Raw genomic sequence first — 13,363 nt, forward strand, 5'->3', positions numbered from 1 at the left:
GTAGAAAACTTTAAAAAATCAATACCTGCCAGGCACAGTGGTGCACAACCTATAATCCCAGCAGCTCAGGAGGCTGAGGCAGGAGAATTGTGATTTCAAAGCCAGCCTCAGCAACTTACCAAAACCCTGTCTCAAATAAAAAATAAAAGAGGGTTGGGGATGTGGCTCAGGGATTAAGAGCCCCTGAGTTCAATCCTCAGTACCAACAAAAAGAAAAAAAAATCAAATCAATACCTGTGGAAGCTGATGAAAAGTTGAGAGATAATTAGCTTCAACATTGACTGTGGGCCTAATTACTTTACAATTAAATTCCTTCAAACTTGTATGAATCAGATAATTCTCTTGCCATAAGATGATAACTATATAACTTATAGTGGTATAATTTATGTGTGTGTGTGTGTGTGTGTGTGTGTGAGAGAGAGAGAGAGAGAGAGTGTGAATTCAAGAAAACTGTTGCTTGTATGCTTTGTGTCATATGTTATTTGGGGGTACACCAATAAGCATTGCTTACTGATGTTAAATCATTGCTTGGGATAGTTGAGGGCTAAGAATGAAGAGGTAGTTTTCACAAGTGATGGAGATCTTTAATATTAACTGCTTGGATAAGATGCATAGGTCCACCCTCAGAAACTACCTGTTAATTTTCTAGTTTTGGGTTCTCCCAAAACACCATGTGAATATCTGAATTACTGGTTGTATCCATTCATTGATTACCCTTCTGTGCCTGGCAGACTCACTGGAGGTGAGCCTGAGGGTAGAAGGTGTGTCCTTTTCCTCTTTGTAACAACTGTCCTTTTACAGCTTCTGCAAAAGGAAGGTCTTCAGTACATGTTCTTTGAGTGAGTGAATAAATGAGTTAATGAGTGAATGTGTAAACAGAAAGACGCTTCATTCACTTTATGAAATCTGCCCAGATCTTGACATTCAAATAAAACTAAAAAGAAAGCTATAGGCTATATCACTTGGGAATATGTATGCAGAATCCTAAATGGAATTGTGTCAGACCAAATCTAATAGTACATTAAAAGAATTATGCAGTATGACCAAAGAGGGTTTCTCCTGAAACTGAGAGGGTAGTTTTCTATTAAGAAAACTCTTGCGGGCGGTGTGGAAATGTAAAGTGTTACTGCCACCTTGGAAAGCAATCTAACTATATTGTTAACGTTAAAAATATATATGTTTTTCAAGCCAGCTATTCCACTCCTGGGCATCCATCCCCCAGAAGTAAAAGCACAGGTGAAGGAGAACACATGTACAAAGTGTTTCCTGTGACCTGGTTCAAAGTGGCAGAAAAGTGGAAACAAGTGAATACTCACAGAGAAACAGCCAGGAGAGGGTGTCACACCCATACTGTGGGACATTATGCACCTTTAGAAGGGAATGGACTGGAGTTATTTCAGATGATTTCTCCAAGGCATTATTACATCTAAGAAGCAGAGTGCAAACATGTATTCCAAGATCCCATTTGCCTAAAAATAAAAAACAAAACCTCCAAAGCAAAGAAAAACAAAAGACAAAGAAAACCAAATTCTTGCAGCTGTACACTTAATTGTTGACCAACTTGGTGAATATTACTTCTTTTTTTTTTAAATTTTTACCTCAGTGTCTGTCCTTGCAAAATTGGGAGGTGAATCATCACATTTCATAGGAATTTTTGTAACGATTAAATGAGTTAATACCCATAAAATGCCATGTTCAGAAGAAGCACCTGATGAATATGAGTTTTTATTATTATATTTGTAGACCTGCCTGAATAAAATATGCAAAGCTCAAAAGAAAAATATGGAAGGCACATATTAGATGGTTAACCAAGTTATACTATATGGAGAGGGGTGGTTATGGGAGTTCAAGGGAAAAGGAAAAGCCAAGCAAATAAAAGAAATGTACTTTTTCCATTTATGAATTTATTTTAAATTATGGAATTTGTATTATGTATAAAGGAACTAAGATTTTTTTTTAAAGGGAAAATGTATTGGTAAGTATATCAAATTAATTGCTCCAATAAGAAAATAATACAAAATGATATGTATTGAAAGACATTTACTAAAATTGAATCCCATCCTTCCTTAAATATTTATACAAAAACTTTGGAAGATGTTTCTATAAAGACATAAAGGGTAAATATTTCAAACAACGGATTTCTATGGTACTTATCCACCTTTAGTTTCTAGACAAAATGTCACTTCCTCTGAGGAACCTTTTAGGGCTATTACTTCAAGTATGTCCCCATTCTTCCATTCTCTGTCACCTTGCTCTATTTCCTCTAATTATAACCATGAGTTAAGAAAAATCCACTAAAATGACATGAAATCTCCATAAGAATTTTCTCCTTATGTGTTTTAGCCATTGAACATTAATTAGGCACATTAGTTTCATTGATTCAATGTTTTCTTCACTAACATTTTTCTTCTTAATGGATTTTGTTTTGGGGGGACATTTCTGGGGGTTGAACCCAGGGGTACTGTACTACTGAGTTACACCCTAGGCCTCTTTATTTTGTTTTGAAACAGGGTGTCTTGCTAAGTTGCTGAGGCTGGACTAGAACTGATGCTCCTCCTGCCTCAGGGATTACAGGCCTGTGCCACCAGGCTGAGCTTTCTTAAGAAATTTTTAAAGAAGTCTGTCCTTTAAAAAAAAAAAAAAAAAAAAAAAAAAAGAATTTCTGTGGACCTGCAACTGAGAGTTGAACTTTCTACTCTGTGAGCTGATGTTGAGAGGAATTGACTGAAGCTGGGATTTCAGGCCCTGATTTTTCATACTTGCCAAAAGGAGGTGGTCCTGCTGGCTTCCCGTTTTCCTAAAAATGTTGTGTGCACAATAGATTGCATTTTTATGAAGTCCTCTGAGTTCCCTTGCTGGAAGGTCTTTGACATTGGCAGGACACGGTTTCAATTGCTGTCAAGGGCTAAAGGCCACTTTTCTTTCTGGTGGTTGATGTGATAAGCAGCCTGTGTGGCCAAACAGCTAAATTATCTCTTATCTTTCCTAGTGCTTTCCCTTAAGCTCTGTATAAACCTGTGGCTTTTTTTTTTTTTTTCTTTTCGTTTTTTGGTGGGTGGGGTGGTCAGGAGAGGCTTTCCAGAATTGAAAGAATTTTTCCATCTTTTTCTTTCTTGTGTTCACAGAATAACTGTGTTAAACCTTCATCATTGAGCAGAACTTGCAGTGTAGATGAGATATATGCTTGCACCTAATCAGCGGGGTGGAATTTCTGTGTTGTGCTGCCGTGATTATTGTCGCAGTCAGATTTTCTGATAGCTGGCATCTCTACCAGCCACCTTTAGATTAAAACAGAAAACAAAAAAACTTTATTTGTCCCATGTCCGTAAGCACAGATGGGCTGTTCAAGCATATTCCTATACTTCTGTTTCCTCCAGGTCCTCATGAACATGGAAGACATAAAAATCCGTGAAATGCAGATTTTTGACTATAGGAAAAAAATAGCTGAATCGGAGACTAAATTAAAACAGCAACAGAACCTGTATGAAGCTGTGAGGTCAGACAGGAACCTGTACAGCAAAAACCTGGTTGAAGCGCAGGTAAAGAACATATTTATGTGCTTGCATTTTGACTCTTGCCCACCCTGGGTTAAAAGAGGTTTTGGTGCCCTCCTGGCAGGGGTTAAGATGAGATTAAGAAGCAGTCCTGTGCAATTCACCTGGGAAAGAAGACTGATTTATACAGAACTGTCAGGTGGTTTGAAATGGAAATGACACAACTTCATAGGATGTGGAGATCATGGTCCTTCTTTTAATTATTATGTAGGATTACCTTTCTCCTCTTTGTTATTTTTAAAACTGCTAATGGCAACCGAGAATCAGAGGTGGCAGCACACTCTTGTCATTTAATTGCAGAGCTTTGCTTTGAAATATTTTAGCTATGATGTGTGTTGTGCTTCCAGTTCCTTTAATAAGGAGAGGAATAAAGGGGTGTGTGTGTGTGTGTGTGTGTGTGTGTGTGTGTGTGTGTGTGTGTTTGAGATACTCATTATGTATACTTTGTATATGTCTCATGAGACTGTTTTGAGTCATTGCTATGAAGTACTTTGAGGTTGACGGGCACTGAAGACACAAAAGAATTGCCCATTGTAATTGGTCAAGAGAACTTTGTTTTGAGAGAGCTTCCAGGGGAAGCTCTGAAATTTGTCTCAAACTTCCATAGAGATGGTGATGTTTATTTGATTTATTTTCTCCTTTCTTTTTGTTAGGATGAAATAACAGAAATGAAGAGAAAGTTAAAGATTATGACCCATCAGGTAGATCAGCTGAAAGAAGAAATCTCTGCCAAAGAGTCTGTGCTTGTGAAGCTGAATCTGGAACAGCAGCGAATAGAAAAGGAGAAGGAGACACTGAAGGTACAGACCTTATAAGAGACGCGGTGGACCAGTGGTCCACTGACCCACTAGGGACAGTCCCCACCTACTGAAGGCAGCCAGGGGCGGGGATGACCACCCAGGCCTCTTATGGTCTTCCCTGCCAGTTTCCCCAACCCATCCTCAGGAGGCCTCAGGGCTTGCAGAGGAACAAGGGAGGGAGTGGTACAGAGGTAGAACAGCGTGTTTATGCTGGCTGTCCTGCATCAATGGAAAGAGAAGATACCCATATGCCTAATAAGTCCTTGAGCTCTCAGATCTCACAGGATTTTACATCTGCAGTCCTGGTCCAGCTCTGTGCTCTCACCCAGCCCTTCCCAGCTCCTCTGGGCCTTTAAAAATTTTTATTTTTAATTTATTCTCGATAGTTATATACATGACAGCAGAATGCATTTTGATTCATTGGACACAAAGGGAGCACATTTTCATTTCTCTGGTTGGGCCTTTCTATAAGATGACAGTTTGTCTCTCTGTTCCTAGTCAAGTTCCTTTATGTATGTGTGAATTTCTGCCTGAAGAATCATTAACTACCAGGTGTGAGAGCTTTGTCTTCACCTGGTTTGCTCCCAGCCAGGTTCACGTTCACTTTCCTCTGTGGGTCTAAGAATTTTGCAGCTGTTCTTCCAGGGACCACCTGTCTCCATAGATCTTACGAGGACATATCCTTCAAACCTACCAGTGTAGAACATTCTGTTTCTACTAACATAATACAAGCACTCTGAGAAAATATACCAAATAATTAAACCATTTCAAATTCTCTAACCAAACATGTTTCACTGCACACATCACTAACCCTGACGTCATTTCCTTTCCCCCTTGGATCCAATGGATTTCCCTTCTACTTCATGTGACCAAGGAATTAAAAAAGGAGAAATTGGTGGCATTTTTTCCTTTGAAAATGCGCATGCTTTAGAACTGCTCACAAGAACTGTTTACAACAAATTAGAGACTGAACACCTCAGTTTTTGCATATATTAGCTTTCAAATATAGTCCTTATCTTAAAAAAGTATGTCTAGCATTGGACAGATTTAATATCACATTTCCTTGATTCTAAGATGCCATAGATAGAAATATACACTCTCAATCTAATAATGGGTAGGTTTTGGCAACCTAATGGTAGGTTTTTATGGAAATAGAATTACTGAGATATGGTTAAAAAAAAAGATACGGTCATTGATATATTTACCTGAGACTTTCATTTCCCCAACTGCAACTTATGATAGGAAAAAGAATAATTCTGCATTAAATTTTATTTACATATAAAGAAGTATACATATATTTTTTAAAACTTGAAAATATCCTAAATCTTTGCCCTTATCCCCTGTTCAAAAACAGTTTCATGGGAGCAGTTCATCCACCCTGGACCCTGAAGTGGGATGGGGTTTATTTGTTGCTGAATGAACCAGAAGGATCTCATTATAAACCTTGCTTCACCAGGGGCCTCGTGGCCCACGTTATCAAGGCTTCCATGAAATCCACTGGGTGAATCATTTCTTTCTCTTGGAGGATGACATTGATTCTCATCTCTGTTTCCCAAGTGATGCTTTATCCAAGAGATTAACTATTATCCATAGCTGAGTCCAGGGTGGAATTAATTGCCTGCTGTAAAATTCTGCTCTAGAATAAGTGATTCCTGTACAAAAGACCAATACTTTGATGTGAGTTAGTATTTACTTCAATTATGTCCTCCACCAACAGGCATCTACGTATAGTGCCAAAGAAGCATTATAATAAAATAAAATAAAATAAAATAAAGGGCATAGGGTCCTGTTTTGTGGCCCTGGACCAGCAGAGTTGGTAGCTGGTGGAATGAAGGGTGATCAAAAGGTTTCTGCTCTGGAGGGTGAGCTCCAGATGGGGAATCCCTGGTTGGGATGGCTTTGGGGTCACTGGTTGGAGGCTTTGTGGAGCTGGATGCTTTTTCTTCCAGCATTTCCCATTAAGGCAAGAGTGGGGAACAGAGGAAGAATACCCACCTGATTTATTATTTGAGGTTATCCAAGGATGACTTGCAGTGGTGCTCCGACTGGATAATTTCGGCCTATCAGTAAGCCTGTTTGACATTCTTTAGAAAAATATGACAGCTCCAGTGTTGAGTTTCAGCCTCTTGACTTTTTCAGCTTAAGAATCTGAATCACATTCTACACAGGTCTCTGGATTTCATGCATCTAAAGTTTGCAAACCAACACGGGGGGAGGGAGGACTGATTCTAGTAACTTTGCCCCATGACACATTCATCTTACTTTTGTGAGGTCTACAAAGTGGTGTGTGTACATAATCCCCGATGGAGGGACAAGCCCTAGTCTGCTTGCTAGGATGATATACCTCTCGACAGGACAACCCAATTTTCTCCCCCAAGCCTGTAGACAAACAATTGTCATCATATGTCACCATCACCCTCTTGTATCTTCCTCAAGTGAAAAATTTTGTTCCTTCCAAAATTCCTTTTCCAGTTGCTACCGAGTTCTTTGGACTTCTTGGGATTCTGGACATTGTCAGCATATCATGGTTATGACAATGTCAATGTTCTCTGTAGATGTTGCTGCATCCGTGTCCCCTTGCCCAGTCTGTGCCAGTCCTGTTTCATCAGCACCAAAGGGGCCATCTTGTTTGCAGTGTCTGTCTTCTAGTGCTAACAGGTTCATGATTCTGTCTCGTCACTTCCCAATCATCCCCTATCTATCTGACAGCACTTTGATTCTTGGTGAATAATCCAACGACAAATTCTCTTGGGTCCACGGCTCAGTACTACATTAGGACCTCGCTCCAGGGCACCACATCCTTTTACTTAATGGATTCTGTAGCATGACAGAAAGGGGGAGCTGTTATCTGAGACAGGGTGGCAGGGGCGGGGCGGGGAGAGAAAGAGAGACAGCCTACTTCCTCTGTGGCCAGAAGACTTCAGGTCGTCCATGCAGGAATGGACACGGTTCTTGCAAGGGTAGCTCTTGAGATATGTTTTATGCTCCAAGCCAAATGAGATGGTATGTAGTTCGTAAACACCTTCCACAAAATCATACCATGACAGGGGCAGTGACTGAATGGTGCGTCCTGCCATCTCATTACAACTTCCTGCCACCAGTAACACTTTGACGGGTGCAGAAACCTCAGGTCCCCTCCAAGATGCTGCTTGATGTGCTTTTGGGTGCACAGCAGTTGTTCCCAGCTTTCCTGGGTGAGACAGCTCAGATTTATAACTGCTAAATGTATTAGACCCAAGGTATTTTGTTGATGTTCACATTTGCTGCCAGCGTCTAATGCCACATCTTGTTTACAGCCCATAAATTTATGACATAAGGAGACCACTCGGAATTTTGATATATTATGAAAAAAGCACCCAGCAATGCCAAACGCACGAACGGTTTTACATTCCAGACAGATACTTTTACACACTGTTGATTGCATTTTAATATAACAGGGGTTTCATTTTGTTCTGCTGATGGATTCTGATCAGCTCTCAGCACTTAGGAACAGAGAAGTGAGTGTTGCAGGTATGGGAAAATAAAAGTTTTATTAAAGGAAGCAGGAGCCAAACAGGTATTTTATTGCTGTCTCCGCTGTCACCTTAAATGATTATAGAAACAGAAAGGCTGGTTCTTCCCTGACTTTCCTATCAGGCAAAACCTGTAAGTGGTAAATACTAGACCAGATCTTTTCTCAATAAGCATTTCCTTTTGCTTATCCCTGGAAAAAAACATATTTCATGAATGAACAAACAAAATGTCATAAAAGAAACCCCTGGTTTTATATTACAGTAGCTGGTTGCATTTAATTTGCACATCTCTTGCTGGGATCTTGGTATCTTCTGCGGTTTGGGGTGGCATTCATGACTGCTGCTGAGGTGTGGCATTCATGACTCTTGGTGTTCATGAGTGAGAGGCAGACCTTGACCTGAGTTGGGTTGGTTCACAGGCACATGTAAGTATGGAGTTGTCTATTGTCTTGGTGACCTTTCTGGGTGTGTGTTTATGTGTGTGTGTGTGTGAGTTCCAATATTTACTTGAAAGGAAAAATTACCAGTCTTTCACTGTCATCTGGCAACCTGCAAGCAATTGACACATTGAAGCCTTAATGTCAACTTATCACGTCTCCTGTGAGCTCAGGCATGGGTTGGGGGAAGCAAAGCTCTCCCTCCTCATTCAATTGGGTCTCTTGTCCTCCTCAGCTGGGCACGAAACCTCTTAAAGACACATTTTGGTTCCTCAGTGTGTGCTCCATCCTGTGCATGGTGTGCAAAGCCCTTCCCAGTCCAGCCCAGCTGCTTACCAGCCTCACCTCCTGCTGGTTCCTACCTAGCTCTCTACTCCAGCCACAGGGGATGGATGTGGCTTCCTGGTCTGCCTCCTTCTCGACAGCCAGGGACCTGACTGGTTCTTTCTTCTCTACTCCAGGCAGAAGGAAACTCCTTCCTGTGTTTTCTCATGTCCTCCTCACACAGGTTGATGGTGTGTTCACCCCAGTGGCTTTGTTCATCGTCTCCAGTGGGTGCGGGATCCTTGTCTTACTCATCTTCTGATTTCACTGGGAATGATGGGGTGGTGACAGTAGCAGGAACACAGGCTTTGGCATCCAAAGCGCCTGGTTGTACTCTCAGCTCTGCTACTTACTGGCTGTACTTATTTGCTTTTTTGTCTCTGTGATTGTGTTAGTAAAATGGAGAAAAGAGTTGGTAAAACATGCAGCATTGTGCCGAGGGTATGGTAGTCACAAACCTACCTGTGGAATAGAAGTGGGTTGTCCTTCAATGGGAAGAATTTCTCTCAGTTTATAGCACCTCTCCCACATCATTCCTATGATTTCCATATAACTTCAAGGGCCACACTGAGCTGTGAGCTCTCTGATAATGTGTCCCTGATGACCCTGGTTCACTGATGACTTTTCCTTTGATCTCCTGTGACATAAATTTACTTCATGATAAAAAAAAAAGCTACTGAAAAATTGTTGCCTGGGCTAATTAATATTTGCGTATCATCTGGGTTGGAAATATCTTAGGACTAAGACTTACATCTTTTTTTTTTTTTTGGTACCAGGGATTGAACTCAGGGGCGCTCGCCACTGAGCCACATGCCCAGCCCTATTTTGTATTTTATTTAGACACAGAGTCTCACTGAGTTGTTTAGTGCCTCAATGTTGTGAAGGCTGGCTTTGAACTCTCCATCCTCCTGCCTCAGCCTCCTGAGCCGCTAGGATTGTAGGCATGCGCTACTGTGCCTGGTGGCTTACATCTTTTTATAGCTGGGTCATCAGGGACACATTATCAGGGACACATTATCAGAGAGCTCACAGCTGAGTCTGGCCCTTCTTTCTCATCAGGCTGCTTCCATTAGATAGACACATAGTAGTAGTTCAAATTATTTTTGGCTAATTTGATTTCTGCTTGCATTGGGCTCTTTCTTTGCAGTGAATGTACTGGTGGCCTTAGACCATGCCTGGAATGGAAGCCTGTCCTTACCCCTGCGTCTTCCTCTGCTCTATTCTTAGTGAATTCTCTTGGTGAGAGAAGCCATGCTGTGGAATACCAATGAAGCCACATGTATACAGACAAGTGATAGGAATCCCTCAAGGGCACAACTCACAGAAAAACACTGTCACTGATATGGGGCATTGCTATTTCCTTATCAGTGCCCCTGCATGCATGTGTGTGTGTGTGTGTGTGTGTGTGTGTATGTGTGTGTGTGTTGTAGGTCTCTGTTGGGCTTGTGAGAGTGATCAAATCATGTTCAATGAAACATCAAAGAAAGCATAAGCCTAACTGGGCATCTAAACCTGGGCCCTGTAGTCCTGGTTTGTGTTGCTGTTGAAGGAAATTTGTTCAAATCATTTACTCTTTCTCAGGCGGAGCTGCAGAAGCTGAGACAACAAGCCCTGGAGACGAAACACTTCATTGAAAAGCAAGAGGCCGAGGAGAGAAAACTCCTGCGAATCATTGCCGAGGCCGATGGGGAACGATTGAGGCAGAAGAAGGAGTTAGACCAGGTAGAGTCTCCTCATCAGACTCTCAACCACAGTCACCAGTGATCAATTCCAATTTTTATGACTCCTCTGTCCTCTTTCAGCAATGCCAGCCTTATTGGGAGGTCAGCAGCAGAGGCCCATCTCTTGTTGATTGGGGATGAAATAGTCACTCATTTGATGGGCTTGTATTTACAAGCACTTCTTAGGCATCGGTCCCTTCTCCAGGCACAGGGGACACTTTGGTCAAGAGAAGCACGAGTTCCCTGTTCTCAATGAGCTTGCATTCTAGGGCAACATAATAGCTCATATGTAATTGCAATTAATAATTACATATTTGGGAGCTAGAAACTCAAATGTGTAGTGTGGGGCTTAGAAACATAAATGATTTCAAGGACCTGGCAGAGAGAAGTTAGTCCCTACAAGAACACTAAGAAGTGGTGGTACTTGACCAGACTGTTGAAATTCAAACATCAAAAAGCAAACGGGTTGGAGCAGCCCTGAGAGTTGGAGGCTTGAGGATTGCAACTCTGAGGCCAGCCTGGGCAATCTAGCAGACTGTCTCAAAATTAAAATAAAAAGGGTTGGGTATATAGTTCAGTAGTAAAGTGCTCCTGGGTTCAATCCTTAATACCAAAACAAACAAACAACAAACAAAAACCAAAACAATACAAAACAAAAAATGACAAATGGGTTGGAAAAAATATACCATCAAACAAAATGATCCACCCACGGGCCAAGAAATTTTGGACCGCTGGGCTATTAACTTTATTACAAATTATTTATTGCACAGCGGTTTCTCGTTTCAAAGGGACCCCAACTCTCGTGGGAGGAGCCCAGTGTTGAGGGTCTAGCGGGCGATTCCAGTGGCCGGTGCACGTGGCGCCCACATGGCCATTTGCTAGATATTCGTGGGCTGAATGAAGGCTGCAGCCACAATGAAAAGCGTGACTTTTCCCTTCCTGGGGGCCCTTCCCCTCGTTTCTAGGTCATCAGCGAGAGAGACATCCTGGGGTCTCAGCTTGTTCGGCGCAATGACGAGTTAGCTTTGCTCTACGAGAAGATCAAGATCCAGCAGTCGGTGATGAATAAGGGCGAAAGCCAGTACAACCAGAGGGTGGAGGACATGCGCATCCTCAAACTTGAGATCAAGAAGCTTCGCAGGGAGAAGGGGATTCTCGCCAGGAGCGTGGCTAACGTGGAGGAACTCAGGTAACTGGTAAGGGCATGGCACTCTGCGCGGAGCTTCTCACGACGGTCGGTCATTGAAAGTCTTCATCAAATTAATTGCATAAATGGATTCTGCATGATGAAAGTATCAGCCAAGAGAGATTAAGAACTTTCCCATCCCACCCTACACGGCCCACCAGGCAAAACGAAAACGAACCTGTTTCCTTTCAAGGGATTTTGGGCAAGTGCAAAAAGGTGGCACATGCCTGTCATCCCGGTGGCTTCGGAGGCTGAGGCAGGAGGGTCACGAGTTCAAAGCCAGCCTCAGCGACTTAGAGAGGCCCCAAGCAATTCAGCGAGACTCTGTCTCAAAATAAAAAATAAAAAAAAAGGTCTGGGGATGTGGCTCAGTGTTAAAGTGCTGCTGGGTTCAATCCCTGGTACCAAAAAAAGAAAAAAAATTATTTAAAAGAATGATTCTGGATTTTTAAAAAGGACATTTCAAGCCATATCACAAACACCAACTAGTCATGATTCAGAAAAATTTCTTTCCCCAATGAAAAAAGGTGAATTTCTTTAATAAGGCAGTGTGTAGGGGGTGGAGCAGCAATATTTAAATTTCATCCGGGTAACTTTACACTTTGTTCTTGGAACTATATATGGGATGAAAAGAGGTAGGTGGAAATTTTAATTCTACCACTATTTGCAAATCTGTTTTCTTAGAAGGTAGTCAGATTTTCTCTCTCACTCTTGATTTATCTTTTACAGCTTTACTTTAGCTTAGTGTGTATCTTCGTCTTTTTTTTTTTTTTTAATCTGGGGTGCCTGAGATCTACTTTTCCTTGGGGAAAACAGTACTTTGTTTTATATGGGGAGCTGCAGGAAACCAAATAAGAGCATCTGATCTTTTCCCAGTAGCGTATTCTCCAGGGGCTTGTAGAGGAAGTCTCCTTGACCACTCCTGATAAGGACACAGTTTGGATCTGCTTCTTAATTTAATTGAATTAGAAGATAGTTTTGATATTTAGACACAGGGAATATATTCAGGAATACTAAGACAGCCACCATCAGGGATGGATCAATACTTTTTTTTTAATCTTTTTAAGAATTGCTTGTATTTCGGGTAATGAAAGTAGTGTAAATTCATGGTAGAAAACATGGGAAATGCAGAAAAGAAATCTAAAGAAGAGCTTAGAGAATCACTCATACCTTTACTACCATTGACATTGTAGAGACAAATGGCTTCATTCTAAGTAGCTATTGAAAGATCTCCAGGACTATCAGCCACCAGTTATTTTTATGACACCCATAGAGGACCAACTTTTACCCATTTCTATTCAATAGTGCTAGTTTGTGGACAGTGGGTTTTATTTTTCTTTTCAATGAGAAGACAACTTGATACAGATTGAGAGCAAGCAGTCATGAATTCTAATCTCAGCCTTGTGTGACCTTGCGCAAATCACTAAACTTCTCTGAGCTTTTGACTTGTAGTTACAATAAAATATGAAAACAAATGTAATGTGCCTGGCACAAAGTCTAATAGAAAGCAAGCCATCAAACATGGTAGCCAACATTTTGCCCTCTTCTTCCAAAGACACCCTAGAGAATCGAAGTGTTACAAATATGCTTTTAATTCTAAGCACCTTGTTCTGGGCTCCCTATCTCATGTGAACCTCATGCAGTTAATTCCAATGGTTTGTCTTGCTAATGAGGGGAAGTTGTATTATTGGTTTAAATGAAGCAATTAAGTAAGAAATGGCTTAGCATTAGTGATCTGCACACCCAGAGCAGACGAGGACAGATATTAATGTCCTCATTGCTCCTGTCAATGAAAGTGCTTGCTGCTTCTCCACCTCCCAACCAAACTT

The 13,363-nt window shown here is 41.4% G+C and overlaps 1 protein-coding gene across 1 annotated transcript in view; it reads left to right on the forward strand.

Annotated features, from left to right (window-relative positions):
* Window positions 1-13,363, forward strand: part of Cfap58 (cilia and flagella associated protein 58) — a 106,437-nt gene that overhangs the window by 43,017 nt on the left and 50,057 nt on the right. The window contains exons 11-14 of the mRNA XM_026401166.2: window positions 3,378-3,539; window positions 4,208-4,354; window positions 10,209-10,349; window positions 11,314-11,537. Coding sequence (XP_026256951.2) covers window positions 3,378-3,539; window positions 4,208-4,354; window positions 10,209-10,349; window positions 11,314-11,537 — 674 coding nt within the window. The remainder of the gene's footprint in view (window positions 1-3,377; window positions 3,540-4,207; window positions 4,355-10,208; window positions 10,350-11,313; window positions 11,538-13,363) is intronic.

This window comes from Urocitellus parryii, chromosome 5 (genome assembly GCF_045843805.1).
Source record: "Urocitellus parryii isolate mUroPar1 chromosome 5, mUroPar1.hap1, whole genome shotgun sequence".
Taxonomy (NCBI): Eukaryota; Metazoa; Chordata; class Mammalia; order Rodentia; family Sciuridae; genus Urocitellus; species Urocitellus parryii.